Source organism: Limulus polyphemus, unplaced genomic scaffold (assembly GCF_000517525.1).
Source record: "Limulus polyphemus unplaced genomic scaffold, Limulus_polyphemus-2.1.2 Scaffold5592, whole genome shotgun sequence".
Lineage (NCBI taxonomy): Eukaryota > Metazoa > Arthropoda > Merostomata > Xiphosura > Limulidae > Limulus > Limulus polyphemus.
The window spans coordinates 28,628-49,654 of record NW_013671202.1 but is presented as its reverse complement, the minus strand read 5'-3'; the positions used below and the strand labels follow the sequence as shown (position 1 = coordinate 49,654).

At 30.0% G+C, this 21,027-nt stretch overlaps 1 protein-coding gene across 1 annotated transcript in view; it reads right to left on the bottom strand.

The window, feature by feature from the left end:
- Window positions 1-3,856: 3,856 nt before the first annotated feature.
- LOC106472767 (mothers against decapentaplegic homolog 3-like) overlaps window positions 3,857-21,027 on the bottom strand; it is a 44,908-nt gene continuing 27,737 nt past the window's right edge. The window contains 6 exon segments of the mRNA XM_013933424.2: window positions 3,857-8,464; window positions 10,844-10,981; window positions 13,836-14,048; window positions 16,356-16,391; window positions 17,517-17,585; window positions 18,296-18,433. Coding sequence (XP_013788878.1) covers window positions 8,196-8,464; window positions 10,844-10,981; window positions 13,836-14,048; window positions 16,356-16,391; window positions 17,517-17,585; window positions 18,296-18,433 — 863 coding nt within the window. The 3' untranslated portion in view covers window positions 3,857-8,195.

Genomic DNA, 21,027 nt, shown 5'->3' with positions numbered 1-21,027 from the left:
ACCTGGCTGATGCTTTAGTAACAGCAATATTTGCTCACATTATTCGCTCCATCTAACAACAAGCATGTTCAGCGAAGTTTTGATTTTGCAACCCAATATGCAAGTTGAACACCCCAACCACAAGACCTCGAATTTTCTAAGTGGTTAACATTTTTTGGCAATCAGAATTTAGGAAAATATGTAAAGTGATAATAGGTTCTGGTTTTTAGGTGTTTTGGTTAAAATGTTTTAAAATAAAATCAATATTCCTCAAGGTTCCAAGTGAAAACTGGATTATTAAACTCGTATCAAGTCAAGCTACAACATATTTCCTAAAAATGGGGAAGGACAATGTATATATATACTTTGGGAGCATTATACACTTAAAGAGTTGTATGAGGAAAAACATGGTCATCAGAACTATAGGCAGTATGAAAATCAAAAGTGTTACATTGGACTATCTAGTAACTTATCATGGTTAACAAAAACTTCAGCAAACTTTTAACTTAGCTGTGTTTGTTGTAAAGTGCAAAGCTACACAATGGATTATCTTATCTGTGCACATCATGGATATTGAAACTCGGTTTTTAGCATCAAAATCCCACAGTCTAACCCTGTGATCTATATAGGTAGCTTGCTTTGATCAGAAGTTTTGTTTGAACTAAGTTGATACATTATAATTTTAACCATCTCTATAAGAATTTATGTAAGTAATGCTACAATACACTTTTATACTTAAAGAAAAATAAATCCTGGCATAGCTGCATCTATTTTGTTTTACTACAAATATTTTGTAACACACCAATAGGAAGGTACTGAACACTAATTTAACTCAAGTTGGAAGTGCCTGGGTTTCTGTTTCATATATTCCTGAAGAAAGTAGCTAGTTTATTTCCATGGCTGCTCAAGAAATATTTGCATTTATACCAAACTATAAAAGTAGTAGCATGGCTGTGCTATTGTTCTGTGGAGATCTAGCTGGAAGTTGCTACATACTAAGCAAGATTCAAATTTGCATGCTTTTCTGTAATGTATAGTACTAAATTTTAATAATTCAAAATGTATTTTAGTCACAGTATCACTAATATATAACATTACGTTTCTTAAAAAGAAATAACTACATTGGTTAAATGTTATAGACATGGTACATAGAACTTTGTGACAATTCTGATTCAGTTCTTGCTAATATCACTAAGCAGGCCCAACTTTGTCAGGCATTCACAGGTTAAGGACCAAAAGCACCACTAGCAGTGAGGGTACCCAACAGATAACTGAGGACAGAGTGGTAAAAAGAGTTTGTCTGTAGTTTACCTCTTACTCATAATTAAAATTGTTTATTTTTAATTGTAATTATTTTTTGTAGAGTTTCAGTAGCTCTTCTGGTAGAAATTATTATATAATTGTTAAGAATGTTCAAGAAATGATCTTTGTAATAAATTCACAAAGAGTTAAATATTCTTCCAAAAATCCTTCACTAATTTTTCTGGTTGACACTTCTGGTTGACAATTATGCCATGGTAGCATGTATTTGGCAAAAAAACAAAACAATAGTCAATAATTATTTTTATTTCCCCTTTTTACTTTCTTTACTTTTTCTTCTTTTCCATGAATAAACACTGGAGTTTTTAAAATATCAAAATTATTCCAGTACCTCTTGGACACATTTCCAAAAATACTTACCCTTCAATTCATGATTACTTTACTGTAGCCAGTACAGCCAAATATGGACAGATGCCATTTCCGAGGTCTATGCTTCGTACTTTCTTTAAACATGGATTCTTGAAAATGGATGTACAATCATCTTTCAGAATGTCTAAATTATTATTATTTTTTTAAATGAAATAACAGTCTGGAAAAAGATGATTAATTCAATCATAATTGTTTTTTTGTTAAGTTTAAAGGGTAATGGCGGTGGTTATGATGCAACCTAAGTGTTAAGTCTTGTACTTACTTCTGATGTATTTCATCTAAATGCCCATGAATGTAAGTGATCAGAAATAAGCATATTCCAAAAGTCAGCAAGATAATGCCGTCTGCCACAAAGCATGTACACCCTGTGTCTGGTTTCCAAGTAACCTTAGAACAACCCATCCAAAGTCTTTGAATAAGAGTGGTTTTACACTGTATCAAAACAGTGATCACTAAAATCTTAATGAATGGCTACCTGTTCAGATACTAAAGGAACAATAGTGTACAAGGTAAACACCGTATTTAATGAGTTTTATCGGCAACGTTTTTACGAAGTAATGAACATAAATTCTCATTAGAATAAACAAGTGTAAGTAAAATCTTTACTAGAACAAATTATTGTATTTACATTTAATGTAAATTAAAATATCATCATGAGAACAGATATTAGATGATAATTTGGAACACTGATCATTCAGTCTTGAAGATGTGCAAAACAAAGTTTGGATAAAAATATGAATATATTCTTATTACAGAAGAATTCACAAAAGCATTTTTGTATCATAGCACAAAGAAAATTAAAACTTTGCAAACCAGTCAAAAATCATCATGTAGAAATAAAAACTACACAATTTGTATATTAAGACTTGCAGTTTCACAACTGCTCAACTTACTAGCATGGTCAAATATGAGACAGTACAGTAATTTATATATGATCCAAGATAACCATGTTGAATATAAAGGTTATTATTAACTACCATATTAAGTACTACTAATTGTAACATTAATTCATTGTGGAATTTGATGGCTGAAAAAATAGCTAAGTAAAGTGCTGTAAGTTTGTAAAGAAATTAGAATTTGGTATTTTCGTATTTATAGCAAAGCTACTAAGGTTACCTGGTGCATTCTATAATTTTGAACTATTTGTCACAGCGTAGGCAGCCAGTCAACAGCACCAACCATTCCTGCTACGGGATTGACTACAACTCTTTATAATGCACCCACAGCTTAAAGTGCAGAGAATATTTTGTGGTACTATGCAGATTCGAACCCAGCTCTTCAGCATTTGAAACACAGTTTACCATAGGACCAACCCGTGCCCAGCAATTACATTATCACATACTTAAGCATAAAATGTAATTGTTTTGATGGAAAAAAAGGTTTATTCCTTTTGAATTTTGTGCATAGCTACTCAAGGGCTAGTTGCATTAGCCATCCGAAGTTTTGAAGTGATAGAGAGAGAGTAGCTACTCTTTTACCAACCAAAAAATGGGATTGAGTGTCACACCCCCATGGATGAGGGGACAAGCATGTTCAGTGACAAGATTTGAACTGCAGATTCCAAGTCAAGAGCCCTAACCACCAAGCCATGCCAGACCAAAAGGAATGAAACACAATACACACCAATGCTTAATATTACAGCCAAAAATAATAACATGATGATTAACTATGTGATAATTGACTGAAATTTATGGTGTGTATATTTGATCTCACTTTCAACTCTAATGATTTATTTTTCAAATTATACAGCAGTAACTAACATTACCTTTATATATCAGACTGTTAGTTTACTTACTCTCACAAGTCATTAATCATCGTAAATCTACACTCAATGCTTTTGGTAGAAGCTAATACAATACACCTTTTTTATATAAAGTTTTTATTTTAACAAAATAATATCCTCATGGATGTATGATCTTATAAGCTACAGGAAGATATGAGACCCCAAAATATTAAATACAGGTTAATTATCAGCAAAATACAAGTTCTCTAAGAAATACTTACGGATACATACATATGTAGCAAAATAGGATCTAATGAATAAACTTCATTTAACTACATCAAAAAGGTCTGTGAAATAGAAAAGGTATAACATATTACATAAAAACTGAAACGTAATTTTTGAGATGTTTAGCACCCACTTTACATACCAAAAGAAAGAATATAATTCTGGAATATATTTATGGTATTTCACATCACTGAAAAATCTTTATTTTAATCTTACATTATTTTGATATAACAATTTTTTTAAGTTATCACTTGTTCCACAAGATTCAGCACATACAGTAGATCAACTTTAAGTAAGAATCTGTGTGATAATTTAGGGTCTTCTGTTCTTAAAATATATTTATATCAAGTCTAGTATGAAACTCAATATTTCTGGTCTTGATGAAGTTAAAAGCTAGGTAATTAGTTAAGCATTAAAAGCTTTAAAGACTAAATGAGTAACTTGACCCTCTCTTTACTCACTTCAGTAACTGACATTCCAAAACTTAGAACAGTTGGAGTTGTTCCATCAATGAAGTCTAACACTAGACAAAAACAGATCATGAAGAATCAGTGGGATCCTGAGTGACATCTGGTTTTGCTTCCACATTTCTGATACTGGTTACAATTCTCATCTACTCTGTTTATGAAAATTACATATACTGATCTTAAAATAATACTGGGACACAGAGTAAAATGGTACTAGACATAATGTACAGCTGATCCCAATGCCTTCATTGACATAACCAGAATAAAATCCTCATTACTTTTGTATCACTGATATTACACACACTGTACAGTTTATCCCAATGTTTCTATAACTTTGGTCTATCTAAAGTACAAATGTAAGTATTTCTGGACCTCTGGTACTGGACAGAAAGAACAACTAAAACTAACTTCGACCATGCGTTTAATCTATAATTAATTCCAGTTCTCTGGTACTGAAAAGGCTTATTCTAACAACTAAACAATTTAAAGAAGGAAATAATTACATATAAAATGACATTTTTAAGAGTATGCAGACCTCTGATGTTGAACATACTATGTTGTCATAATGATATGAACAAATGACAAAAATCAGTTAATAAGTTTTACTAGACAAGATATTATTAAGGTGGATGAAGTTAAGTTCAAACAAGTTTATTGTATCAGTTTTGGACGACTTATTCCAAAAGGTTTATGGTTAATGAAAATTTTATTAATGTAAGAGTATCATACTTGGCTAATTTTCAACAAAGTTTATCTATTTTATGTAACTCACTTGCTTTATTTCCACAATTACAGGTACCACATAAACTCCAATATGAATTAATAATAATTTACATGAAGTTAAACAAATCTGTTCTACTAATGTGCTTCAATTTGCTTACCCATTCAGTGTGTATTAACAACATTTATGGATTAACCAAAGAAAGACTTTGACCCAAAAACACTAGTAAGATCATTTGATTTTTTTTCTTGTTAACAATTTTGTAAAGCCATTTCAGCTATGACAATAAACTTAAAAAAAAAAACTTTCAGTACCACTCAATTTTTTCTTTACATTTAAAATTAAACAAATGATCCTGATGGTTATAAAGCTAGACATAAAATTAACTTAGTTCCTATATTATTCAGGTAATGTACTGTACAATTGGAACAGCAAGACACAAAGTACGATGTAGAAATAAAAACATTCGTTAATGCTTAAGCAGTTACATAACGTGTTTAAACAAGGGGAATTTGACATTTTTTGTTTCAAACAAAAAAATAAAATACTGGAATAGCCAGTAAACTAATTGTTAAAAAACAAAAAGATTATCATAGTTTTTACTTATTGAATGAACACTTTCAACAGATGGAATATATCCTGTAAAAAAACTTCATATCAGCATTTTAAAAAGGCAGTTTATACATTTTTAGTTATTATACTTTTTTTAAAAAGAAAAACCCTGCATTATTTTCAAGTATGGTTTACAAAACCTCCGTAAGACTGCTACTACTTTACTAATATTTATTAGCAATCAAAAATATACACTCAACTCAACACTACTGTTATAGAGCTTTTGCAGAAGAAAAAAAATGGATTTGATAAAACTTCAACAAGATCACACCAATAAATCCATTAAAAATAATTTTACGTATTTACATGTAAACTTCCAGATTCTTCATCTAACTTCTTCAAGGCAACAATACGTCAATGTATTTCAGTCACACACAACCAACTCTAAAAATATAGCCATACGTTAAATATAAATTTCAAACACTTATACATAACTGGAAGAATTTTGCTTAACAATTATGTCTAATTCTTAATAAAATGCACGATAATTTCAGAATACAATTTTCAACAGGAACAAGTAAATATCATGATTACACACACTTCAATAATGAATCATTTTTACATAATGTACTTTTAATATAGTTATCATTTGTTCAAAACCATTTTAAATATCATAAATTATAATAACATCACATTTTTTTAATTTAAAAATGTTTTTTTTTGTTTGTAAGTTTGGTAAAAATTCAAACCCTCTCATACATAAACTTTAAGAAAATGCCAACACCTGTATTTAGCAGCAGTGTTAAAAATTAAAAGTTTTCTTCGTATCCAATTTTTGTTTCTTCTTATAAATGTATAAACCATTCATTAATATTCCAGCCAAATACCATTAGAGGTGGATAGGTTCTGTGATGAAGGCCTGGGAAAAAGTAAAGGACTATGTTCACATAACCATTCCTGGCCCGAAGCCCTGACTTGCCATAGCCCACCTGGAAATGTCCAGTATCTTGGAGGGCCTATCTACCCCCTGAAGACCATCTTTTATCTTATGAAACTATTACTACACCAATTGTACTTTATTTCCACTCTTTCACTAACTTATTAAAGAAAAAAAAACAACAACATCTGAATCGCTTAGCAACATGATGACTTTACTTTGATATTAGCAATCGTGGCAAATATAACTTCATCACTTAAACATTTTGTAAATGATGCATACTAAAGTTACTGAAAGAGTCACATGTGACACCTTATAAAGTGCACCTTATGCAATAAAGTCCCCAGGTGCAAGATCCTCAACAGATTAATGCAAAGGTTCCAAGACACAGATATTTTTCTGTATATGGATAGTTAAGATAAAAATATATCACATCATATGAGATGATATTCAACTATTCCTTCTGCGTGTGTTAATTTGAACCTAAACAAAAATGCATTATATATCAAATGAACTGTGTTTCATCAATACGTACAGCCATTAGGTATTATAACAGCCAATTTTAAAGTTTATACAGATGTACATATCTAAGCAATTACAATTTTAAAGCATCAGTATGAATATTAGGTTTAACATCCAATATTTTAAACTCTTAGCATTAAGAATTCAGCAAACAGGTAGGCCTAACTACTTCAATATTACGTATAAACAGACTATTGCCAACTAACTACGTAATAATAGACGAGAAATATTCTTCTCAATTGGATAATCATGGTTATTTTATGTTAGCAATCACATGACATGATCAGCAGAACAATACACACTATATCATAACAGCAGTGATGAAAACATTTAAAAATAATGCCAGCTAAACTTTCAACTTGCCAAGATCTTGCTTCATTTTCAGACCATTCATAGCTCAGATTACTATTCACAACAAGGAAGTCTTCATGTCTCTCAGAAAATTGACCGTTCCTTTTTCCTCATTCAGTTTCTAAGCACAAGTTCTCCCAAAATGCCACCAAGAGCATGAAATGTTTTAAGAAAATGGAGATTGCACATTAAAGCTCTTAAAGAATATATAACAATAAATCCTTATGCCTAACATGCTATTATTCAAAAGAAGCAATAATGAAACTTGAAAATTCTACTTCACACTTGATGAAAGCTGTGAAAAAAAAAAAAAAAATCAATACAATGGTAGAAAAAATTTTTCTCCTACCAATCTACAAGTTTCAATACTGTAGGTCCAGGCCAAACAAGTCTCACTTACTGGTACAAAATTTCAGCATGATAGTAAGGTAGCATCAGCACTTTAACCTGTGATGTTTGCTGGAATCTTAGTTGAGATAACAAATAAAACGTACAGCCATGTAAATTGTATTAAGCCATATTAGCTTCAGCTACCATTATGTAAACAGACAGTTGATTTCTGTTACAAATAAATCCCACTGTACATGGCTTATGCAAAAATGTGATATCTAAAATGTTTATAAAGGAAAGGAACAAGATGGTTTAAAAGAAACCCAGAACTAAAAGGTTTATGGAGAACTAGAATTTATGTATTTCGTAGAAAAAATTGGATCTTTATAATGCATATGATACCAGGATCCAGGTAATTTATAAACATTCAGGTCATTTTTATTCCCGAGCTATCTTATTCAAAATGTATGTGCTGCTGCCTACAAATATAAGCATACATATCCACATAAAACACACACACACATAAGGAGCAAAAAGCTTACACAGCAAAGCAATACTTCAGCAGACTCGCAGAAGCAGGTTTTTATTCACCGAGTATTGTATCATTCTTTTATTTTGTTCTAAATCCAGCAAAGGCATTTAAGACATTGAGCTACATGGTATACGAGGTGAGCCCATCTGAGTTAAAACTCGATCCAACCACTGTAAAGGGCCATTCAGATGCAGCTCAATCCAGCAAGGTGTGGAAGTAACAGTCTGTCGCCGATACTCTGCTCCCCAACCCTTCACAAAACTCATGCGAATTGTGCACATCCTAGTAAGTTGATAAACAGCCTCAAATCCTTGGCTCACTGACTGTGCCAGTAGTGCTGCAAACTCCTGGTTGTTGAAAATCTTCAAATTGCATCCTAATGAGAAGACATTAACATTTTTTTTGATATAACAAGTACAAACAAACAATCATATCTTTGTGTGAATGCTTCATACTTAAAAACTGAAAATATTGATTTTTTTTAGAAGAGTGTTGTCCAACTCGGCTCTTTTGGTAAAATCTTAAACCAATCTGAACAAAAATTTAGGATATAAAAAACATACAACATTAATTCAAATAGTTATGTCAGTAATTTTTATACTAGTGAAGTGATAAAATTTGTATATGACCGAAAAAAAAATTGCCCTCAGATGTTTTACCCCTTATTGTCAGAATCTTCATTGGTCAAAAGTTGGATTACCTCATTCAAGAATATTCAAAAGGAAATACTATTGGTTTCCAAGATATTTCCATTTCTTTCAACTTTAAATAAATCCAAAACAATCCAAGAACTCTAATAAACATGACAAATTTATACCTTTCTATATGTGTTACAGTATCCAAGCACATAACACTTTCTACATCCTCTCCAAACATAATTCATTTGAGGAGAAGAAACAAAGATATTATAAAGTCATTAGTAATCACATGATGTGAAGACACACAGAGATACTGCTAAATCATTAGTATTCACATGATATGAAGACACACAAAGATACTGTTAAATCATTAGTATTCACATGATGTGAAGACACACAAAGATACTGTTAAATCATTGGTATTCACATGATGTGAAGACACACAAAGATACTGTTAAATCATTGGTATTCACATGAGGTGAAGAAACACAAAGATACTGCCAAATCATTAGTATTCACATGATGTGAAGACACACAAAGATATTGCTAAATCATTAGTATTCACATGATATGAAGACACACAAAGATACTGTTAAATCATTGGTATTCACATGATATGAAGACACACAGAGATACTGCTAAATCATTAGTATTCACATGATGTGAAGACACACAAAGATACTGTTAAATCACTGGTATTCACATGATGTGAAGACACGCAAAGAATCAAAAATTTGATAAATCAACTAAACAAGAAGGCCAATAACTGTCTATACATGATACTACATACATCATTAAAACAATATAGTAATAACAGATACGGACAAATTTGATCAAATTTTCAGCTTTAAATGATCACATGAAACTACAAACCTTATGAAAACTTTACAGATTTTTAAGACATGATCAAAGATAGGAGTTCTACATGAATGTAGCAAACAGAAACAATTCAAAGATTCCATAAAATCATGAAATTTTTTTTAGATAAAATATCATATAGTCAAACAACAGAGCTAGAAAATGGAGCCTAAAATAACGTTTAATTAGGCATAAACAATAGAAATAATTTAGATCAATATCTTTAGAAAGGAAAGTATTCTTTAATAATAAAAAATGAGTTACAAACTACATTAGAAACTATTTACATGCAATATATAATTAAAATCATACTGAGACATGGTGAAATAAAGAATATTTCAATACAAAGTGAATTCACAGAAAATTTACAGTGACACACTACAAGGAATCATGGAAATTAAAACAAATGCTTTATAGTTAAGTGGATTCATTTAAAATTATTTTCTAAAACAAGAGATGTCATGTAGAAATAGAAGGCACCTGTACATGAGAAGAATTATAAAAAATAATTGAAAAAAACGTCACCACTAGGTAGAACTAGAAAAAATAAAGGTCAGTTAAATACCAATATAAGACATAGAAAATTAAAAAATACTTGTAAACCAGGAGAAGTTAGTAGATGATAAATAATAAAAGAAAAAGAACACCAAGTAATATCATAAAGGAAACAAAAGTTACTTAAAGTACAAAACATTACACTGAAAATTTAAGGCAATTTTAAACCAGATGAAGTAATCAGTAATTATAGTACATGAACACCAGGTTATGTCTTGGAGCATGAAAAAAAAGCTTAACAAAAGTTGAGAACTAGGAAATAATAAAGAATATTCTCAGACAAGATGGAGACAAACTGAAGTAATGGATACCTTACGAGTCATGGAAAATGAGGTATCTAAAACACACTTTCAGGTGAAGTACTGAATTAAACGAAATATTTCAGTGTTCAGTGAGGTCACATGAAATAATGCATATTCAAATCCCATACAAAAAAAGAACAAATACTTATAAATAAGTCCAGTCATGAGAAAATAATGAATAAAAATAATGATGAATTAAGGAGAAAAGTAACATATTTGAATAATGTACAAAGTTGTGAAAATTATATGTAGAGTGAGGGATAGAATTCCCCAAAACTGGTGTAATTGAGTGACAAGTGTAAATCAAGTCATAGACTAGATTTCATATTTATTTAAAGATGTAAAAAATTGCAATATTTAAGGAGTATTTTTCCCATAACTTAACATAATTTGGATACTGACCAGGTGGAATTTTACAGACAGTTGCTGGGTGCCAACCATATCTCTGGTTACAGTTAGGACTTTGAACAAAGATGCTGCTGTCACTCAGGCACTCTGCAAACACTTCTCCTCCAATATAGTACAGGCGAACTCCTCGGCCTGCCCAAATCAAGTTTGTTTGTAAAAATCAATGACTATTTCATTTCAAAACTAACAAAAGAAATCTTCATTGATAAATACTAGTGAACAGCCTAAAATACATTTTTCTCATAGTTAAAAAGAAAGTTTGTAAATATGTTAAAAGAAAAAATGCATTAAATGCAAAACAAATGTAGACATTATAATTTTAATACATTTTTAATAAAGTGCAAGAAAATATATTTATATATGGTAAGTAGAAATAGTAGTATAAGCTAATGCATAATTATAAACTAAATTTGAAAAATGTATAATAAAGCAGTATGTGTTATAAGTTACACATTTAGAGATAAAAAATGTTAAAATAGATAATAAATCTCATGACACTACTAAAAATAAAAAAACTCCACTTAAAAATAACCTGCTTTGTGACTACTGATGTTTAGAGATGGTCTGAATGGGCAATGTAAAAACTTTATTACAAGTTTAACACAGTAACAAATCTACAATGTTTTGACAACATTTTCTTGAAATGGCATCAAAAAAATTATGTTGGTTGAATTTTGAACAAAGCTTTGTGTTCCTAATTTTCAAGTGATAGTAGACAAGTGGGAAGACTACTAGTTGACACCACCCACTGCCAACTCTAAGGCTACTCTTTATCAGACCTAACAGTAGGATTTGACAATCATTCTTATAATACACCCACAACCCCAAAAAGGAAAGTGCAATTTTTTTTATCATTATTTCTATTTTTTTATAGCAATTGGACATAAATCACAGAACTTCAACTTTACAGTATGGATAGTTAACTACTACGTTGTGCTAAACGTAAGGCAGAAGTAAGTCTACTTTGCCTAAATTTTCTCTTTATCTTATTATGGCCAGAGAACAACTCTCTGGTGTAGAATGCACACTTTGATATCAAATTTCATAACTTAAGTAATAATGGTAATTCTGATTATTTCAATAAACTTTTGCTTGAAAATATTTGATATTTTGTAACCTTGCCAAGAAAAATTTAAAAATGTTTGAACTCTGTACAGCTCCAAGGTGTATTATCTATATACAATGGTCTTATAGATTCTTTGATAATTTTTTTGCCCATTCTGAAGTATAGGTCTATATTTACTCAGAAACTGTCATTCCTTACAAATACTTATCCATGTTTTGTTTCTTACGTGACTTTCCTTTTTTGATCAATGATTTTTTCCATACAAAGGTTTTTTATGATATGAGAGTAAGCGGGTTGAACAGTAACTAATAAATCTGAGCCTTGAAACCAGATATTAAAATGATTATCTCTGTCAGTGTACAGACAATAAAGTGGGGTAAGCAGTAATTCAAGGTTTCTGTAAAAGTAACTAATGTGAAATCTCACAGGATTCTAGTATAAAGTTTACAAAGATTAGTAGTAACCAACAAACCTGAAATATGTGTATAGTTTATTTTTTTATGTTCTTTTCTTTCAAGGTAATAGTTTTGTGTTACGTCTGTCTTAAAGAATACAGAAATATTCTCCTACACGATGACATCAGGTAAGGATATTTCACGTTAATGAGAAGAGAAAACTAATCAGATGACACAAAGGTCTTTTTACTTGTATGTATTATTAAAGTTAATGTTACTCAACACATGCAAGCTTCTTGGTTACTGAAAAAAGTGCAACTTTCTGATCAATAATATTTGAAAAAATGTAGTTTTATTTCTTTCATATTTCCCAATAGTTACTTTCATCATGTGTAAGAGGTTGTACGAACATTCGAGAAAATGAGTAAGCTGTTATAAGAACAAATCAGACACCACAATTATAGTTCTATTGAAAAATAAAAAAACTACTGGATATACTTACATTATTTTAGTCATATAATAGAAAAAAAAACAACAGAAACTAAAAAAAAAAAGTATTTAAGTACTTTGAAACGTTTTTTAAAAACAGCATTTCAAAATAAAACTTCCAAATGTTATACAAACATTAAACCATTTTATATAATTTTTTTCAAGCACAAACTGTATTATGCAGAAAGTGTTTACCAATTTCATGCAATGAGATTATGAATTTTAAATGTGAGAACAAAACAAACAGGGGTAACATGTCACAATGCTTGTCAGGAAAGGATTAAACTTTTAAGTTTTCAGAAATTTTTTTCTTACAACTTTGTTATTAAAAATCTATGAATATTAAAAAAATTCAAGTTTATTTCTTTGGCAACATGCTAGCCTAACTTAATAAGACAACTTTTCAATTTTATTTTATATCTATCATTTCTAGCCAATGTGCTACTCTTTCTAATTGTTTTTTAAATATTGCATCAATATAACAAAGTGTGTTCATGATGTTAGGAAAACACATAGGTTCAAGAAATCAAAAATCAACTGAAGACAAAACTATGAAACCCTATAACCTAAGAGCTTTTAAAAGGAAGACTTTTCTTCATCAGGGGGCAAAGGGGCCCCTTGTGAAGAAATGTCCACTTTTCAAAAGTGCTTGGGTTATAGGATTTCGTATTTTTGTCTTTATACCGAAGTATGTTTAAGCCAAACAGAAAAGCTAGATATATTTATCATGTTTCTTTGGACAATGTTTTTAAAAATGAGAAAAATAACACGTGTAAAATGTTTTTAAAAATTCTAAAGTACATACATATATAATATGAAGGGGAACAATCAAAGCACACAAAACTGAAACTAATCATACTATATTTTACAAGAACAAGTACTGGTATTCAGAACGGTGTTTATTCTTAACAAGCATGCAACTTAGAAAAAATGAAAACTCATCAAATTTTGTCTTCATACTTTATTCTTTTAAATTTGTGTTTTTCTAATGCAATTTTGATTTTTCTAGAATACAGAATTAAATCAAATAACTGACCGATGTGTCTTCTTGTTTGTTCCACCACAGGATTCCTGTTGACATTGGATAACAACCCCAAACAAAATCGTTCCGAGCTTGAGGGATCAGTAAACCCATCCACAGTCAGAGAAGGTTGCGAAGCATGGAAAGTCTCTCCAACACGAGTGTTGAGCTCGTAGTATGAGATAGAGCACCAGAATGCTGGTTCAGTGTATGTAACTGGCTGAACGTCTAATACAATTTACCCAAAACAAAACACACTATCGGTTAACTCAAAATCCCATTTTATTTTACACAAAATTTGTTGAAAATTTTGAAATGTTTACATAGATAGACTTTTTCAGAAATATGTTGCTTTGTTTAAAATGTCTGTAAAGATTATATATCAGACTGAATAATTATTAAGTCATCAAGAAATTAATGTCTCGTTGTGGAACACTTTTATTGACCACCCCCCCCCCCTAAAAACGTACATCACGTATAATGGTTAAATGAAACACCTAAACATCACGTTAGTATAGCCTATACAATGTGTAAAGTGTAGTATACTCTTATCCCTTATAGTGAACTGTCAATGCAGAAATCTATAGTCAGCAACTGGAACATTTAAATCAAGCCCTTCATCAGAAATGCACTTCACTCCTCAATGGGAAAGGTATTCTTCTTCTCCACAACAATGCACATCCACATGCGGCACATTTGACGCAACACAAGATTATGGAGTTGGGTTTGAAGGTTCTCCCCCACCCACCATATTCTCCAGATATGGAACCATCAGATTACCATCTTTTTTTGTTCGCTTCAACACCATCTTAATGGGAAAATGTATGCAAATGTGGAAGGTGTTAAAGAGGACATCGACATGTTTTTTGCTTCAAAGCCAAGTGATTTCTTTAATCAGGGCATTAACAACCTGATTGTAAGATGGAAAAGCATCATAGATAAGAGTAGAGACTATTTCATTTAATACGCGTTTTGTTTTGACATACAAATTGTTCGAGTTCTTTCGTCTAAAAAACAACAACATTAATTTCTTGACGACCTAATTGTATTTGCTTTACATTTAAAAAAAATGAAATCAGGTTAGTTTCTTTTTTAAATTACTTACATTTGATAGTTATAAACTAACTTATTTGTTGGTACTTACTTAAATGAACATAAAACAGATGCTGATATTCAGTTGACCCTCAATATATAGAATTAAGTTACAAAATACTTAATAAGAATGAATGATTTAAAACAGTTAAAAGTCAAGTTTTGTGTGAACTTTTATGCTAATTAATCTGTCTTATAATAAAAAAGTGAGCAAACTAGGTCAGCAAAATTTTTGTTAAATGATGTCTAGTAAATATCTTGAAATGTTTATAACTACTGTTGTATATTAAAAAACATTTAAATGTTAATATTGTTTTTAGCAACTGATGTTTTAAAATGTTCTATTAATAAAAAACAATTTGTACGTTATACATGAAATCTCACCATTCAAAGGTGCTAAAATTTACGAAATCAAAAAATAAATACTGAGAAAGCTCATTATAAAAAACACCACACTCATTCACAGAGTTTTTAAATTTTTATTTTTTCTTAACCCACAGAGCAGTCTATTTTTCTCTGAAAACCAATCAAAATTGAGTGCCAGATACAGAAATGAGACTATATCAGTATAAAAAATCTTATATTCCCTTTAAATCATGAAGTAAAAAATTAAACAGAAGTGTTAAAAACAAAATCATGTTGAATAAAACAGAAAGAGATAGGTGAACTCTCAATTTCAAAGCGTAATTGAAAACAACATGGAAGTTTAAAAAAACATTTCTTAGGTTACTCATAAGTCCAGAAGAAATTCTTAATACATTAATAATTCAGTAAAAGATATGCTCATGGAATTTTAGTGTTTTTTTCTGTGCAAATTCTTAAAATTATTTTAATCATGTTTTTTTGTAACTTTTTTTTGGAAATCACTTCTTTAGCAAATACATCTGCATCACAAAAAAATTTCAACCACGAATACCCCTCCTCCAGCTTTTGACCAATTAGTTCACCTTCATTGAACGTTACAGTTCTGATACTTTATGGCCAGATATCACATGTACCAAAAATGACATCACTTCTTCATCAGAGATAGTGATGATATTATTTATTACCCCCCCCTCCAGCTGTTGACCAATTAGTTCACCTTCATTGAATGTTACAGTTCTGATACTTAATGGCCAGATATTACATCTCTAATGTATAGTAAACAACTAGTAGTAAACTGAGTGTGATTGACCTACAAGATAAGTACACATTAGCTTTAAAGGGTTAAGCTAAAACATAAAAGACATTAATAAATACGTTTAAAAGTATACTACAAAGCAAGAACTATTAACCTGTCAGCAAACTATTATTGTGTATTACTGCTTAAAAAATTTTAAATAGTAGTTTTAAAACAAAGAAGAGTGAAAAATTATGAACAATAAAAAACTTATGGATTTTTAAAGAATATCAGAAGATCTTAATGATAATAATCAGTTGTCCATAGACTTATTCTAAACTTACCAAGAGGAGGGCTTGGTGATGACAAAATGCTTGAATCTAAAAAAATAAAGGATAACAAGTGTGACTTATGTACAATTCAGAAGTTTAGAAAATCACAAGAGAATAATATCAAACAATATTTAGAGAACAACTAATAGAACCGTTACAATCAACAAAGCATGTAACAATACAAAATTATTTAGCCATGACACCTACTGTTAGAAATCAAATGTATAATGAGATACTAATCAGATAGTTATACATATATAAATTAGCAAGAACATGATTCTACTGAACTAATTTGGCTAGAATAAATTTTGCAACATCAGTAAATTTCATTGGTATGAGTTATGGTATAAAAATTAACATTATAAAACAGCTTATGTTTATCTGCAATAAAAAGTTTCAGACATCTTATCACCATAAAATTACTAGTAGTTCCTAGATCATGTCCCAGGTGGGATTCTAAGTTTCTTTACTTTATTCATTTATTATTTTTTAAAGAATTCAACAGTAATTTCAACTTTTCTTCTTGCTATTGCCAGTGAATAATGTGCACAAATGACATCCTACCATCCCTGTGAGGCCAATAAAATATGTCATGCCTGGCACGAGTACCTTTGTGTAGTGTAATTTCACCTTACATATTTAAAAAACTGACAAAATAATTTTGGATCAGAAAATGTGTTTTATTCAAAGATTTTAAAACTTACTTCTTTATTGTAAACACAAATATTTATCTAAAAGTATATCGACATTGTACATAAAGCATTTTTTCTCAAACACGTTTGAGCTAGTAATTAACATGAAAGTCAAAAGCACAATTATGGTTTTAAGTGAATTTCAAAGCAAAGATATTTTGATCACTACTTGTGATAAAATCACAAAGAAATAAATGACTATTATTTTCCTTTCATAGCTACTTATAAGTTTGATGATCTTATATGCATGTTAATGTGAAAAACAATGTGCAAGTTTGTTTTTACATTACAAAAAGGTGCACTAAATTTGGCAATAAAACCAATTAATTGTCTCCTCTAACCTCATCCACAGAATGTCCTTTCTTTACATTAATAGCACTTTCTAATGCAAAGTTTACTGTAGTAGTTAATAATTAAAATAATTACTTTTTTCAGGACAGGAAAGTGTTCATGAACATACCACCATTAACCGATTACTTACCCATGCTGTCAGTTCCATTTTGTTCCTGATTATCTCCCTCTTCACTCATGTAGCCAGGGGGAGGGGTTTCTGGAATAATATTAAAAGAAACAAACTGGTAGACTCACTATTATGATAAATATTCAGTGTTTAGCATTCTTACTTTTAGAAATGCTGATAACAAAACAAGTAAATATAAGTGCTTTATCATGTTTTATCAAAAGTATGCGACCAAATTAAAATGATAATGTATTCTGACACATTTTTTTACAGTTATTTTGAGAAACTAAAATAAACTTTTGCAACATAAGATTTATCATAAATACAATAATAATCCTATAACTTCCCATTGTACTCACAAAACGGCAGATTTAACCACAAACAGACTTAGGTTCTCTCTGATTTTAATACTAGTACTCATTAATAAGTCAGCGTTTCAATTATTTTTACATCAATTGCAAATATAATAAAAAATCACAATAAGAGTCTGTATTTTTACATACTTACATAAATGTCTTTATTCTAAAGTTAGATGATTTAGTACAATAGACACTGCTGATACTGAATTTCCATACTCAAAAAAAGTTATTGTTATTACTGAACTTTTTTTAAAGATTCAAAATAAAGATTATAGGATGTATTGATTTTTAAAAATTCTAGATGTGCTAAGGTCATGACCTTAGAAATCAAAGTGAAGGTTCAGCTGTTTTAAAACAGTTAATTTTACTACTGTCATAAGAATATAAATCTACACACATTCTAAGTTTTTCTCTACAGCATTTAGAAGAATGCCCAGTTACCTGTAAGAGGGAAGGTCTGATTCTCTAAACCAGTAGGGAAATCAGTATTATCTGGGACCGAGTTGGTGTAATCATCCAGAGAAGGAAGATCAACAGGAATGTCTCCTGTCTGTCGTGGCACCAATATTGCAGGCAGTGCTAAAATTTCATTTGTATGAAATATAGAAATTTCAATCAAATAGTCAACATTTATAAAACATGACAAACTATTATGTGTACATTCACTAACCAAACCATGACTATTATAATCACGGACTTATAATTACTAAATTTTGACCAACATCAATAAAACATTACCCTAAAAGGCCAAATTGTGAAACAGGTTTCCATCCAACCAGCAAATATACCACATTAAACAATCAATACAGTGGTCTAAAGCTTGCACATAATAAGATATACACGTACCATCTTTTGTTAAGTTTAAATAAATGATCTGTGTTTAAATAATATTATTGATAAAACAACAAACTGGGTTAGGACTGTAAATAACATGTTTTGTATCCAGCCTATTCAGTCATTTTGTCAGATATTTCATTTGGCCAGATAATAATACATACTTGGTAGATGAATAGTTAAAATTTTCACGTCATTTAGCAGGAACAGTATAACCTAAACTCTATATATATGAAATAGGAGTTATAAACTAACACAAAGACTTCAACTAATTAATAACATTATTATTGCACAATAGTGATAATACTAATAAGCTTGGCTTGTTTTATAAAGATAAAAATTATTAAACAAACTCAGTTATCAGTAACAAGTTTTGTATTTGTGTGAATAAATAGTCTATTCATTTTTCTATTTTTCCAAAGCTGCTTTCAGAGATCAAACAATCATATTAAAATGAATTCATTTTTTATGCTAAGTACATAATAAATATTAACTGTTTTCCAAGCAATCACATTATTTACAAGTTAAATTTTTTCTTATCTTTTTTTTATTAAATAGTCAACAATAACCCAATTGTATGCAATAACATTCATTTTACATTGTTAACATAATGCACTGCTTTCCTATTATTGCACATTTAACAATCAGTTGTCAAAATAACTATTTAGTAGGCCTACAAATTTTTGTTCTGTGTGGTCTTAAAGCTCCATTCATCTTAGTATAATACATTAACCTTTACATTTATTTACTGATGGCACATTTTAATGTTTATTTTCTCATCAGAATTTCTCACTAGAAGTACCCCCACTTAGTGCTTAAAGTTGTAAAGTTTGATGTAGGAACAGTAATTGGGCTACGTTTTGTGGAGTTACCAGTTTCTCTTTCCTCATAACTATTGCTGGTTCTGATAACAGGAGCTCACTAAACACAATGCTGATAGGAATGTTCACACTAATGGAGATTATAGCTGAGCAATTAGTGGCATTTGCTATTTGATTAATTGACAGGCTCATTTTTTAAAGTATGCTTGATTACTCAATTAATACATATCCCCTTCAACATTTTATATATGAAAGTAGAAACTTCCAATATAATAACATAGTATTTTGGATTTATCAATGTTGACCATGTAGTCCTAAAGTAACATAAATAAATGAAACAAAGTTAAAATAATGGTAATATATTCTGTAAATGATTAGCTCAGTCAGGTTATAATCCAGTGACTTTAAAGCTTATTATATCTTTATTTCTAGTAATGTGATTGATACGAAAATAAAAATAAATTAAAACAAGTATTTTACATTTTAAAATTAAAATTACATAGTTATAATTACTTATAATCGTATAATAATGTTCTCATTTCTTTAAGTCACCACTTATACAGACACACCACCAGTAATTCACTTATTTTAGACATCAACAATACAAAAACTTATGAGAATTCTAACTTCTAAACAGTGAAAAAACTGATTCTTAAACAAGTATTTCATAAGAGCTGCAAGTGTGAAAATAGCAACATTTACTTAACATTCATACTGTTGTATTAACTTAGAAATAATTATTTATTGACTGGGGCCTTAACAGGATTGCCGTAGACTCCAGATGTGTTAATTTCAGAAGAAGTACGAAAGAAAGAAAAGGCTTTTATGATAATGAATAACCCAATCATATAAAGATACTGACACCTAATGTTTTTTAATACCTTATGGTAATGTAAAGTAGTTTCACATTTCTTTTAATCAATTAATGGAAAAAATGGAGGGAGTCAGACACCCTTAGACCTGTGCCTACTTATACCACATTAAATAATACAAATATCAATTTTTGAAACAAAAAAAAAATGGAAGGGATCTTCAGGCTTCAACCCCAAACACCTCTCCTAGACTTACACCTTCTTATCCAACATTAAAGAATAGTTATTAATTTCTAAGATGAAGAAAAAAGGATGGAGGTCAAGATCTTCTTTACTCCTCTCCTAGATCTACAACTGCTTATACAACATTGAAGAAAACAGTTACACAACTACAAGTTAGAAACAAAACACATTATAAAAAAAAACACAGTAAATTCATATTTAAAAGTAACCAGAGAGTTGAAGATGGGTGCTGTCAGCCAGTTATGATTCTAAATTTAACTTTATCCAAGTTTTAACTCCTTTATTTCAAAAGAAATCTTTAAAACTACTTAACTACTTAAAACATGTGTAATGTGTAGAGCCATTAAAATGAGCTCATTTTACCCTATAATCTAAGAATGGTTATTTTGAAATTGGCGAACAGCTGTCATCACAAAAGTACATGTAACTGACTGTAGTACTGTTGGCTGCTTGATCAACTATA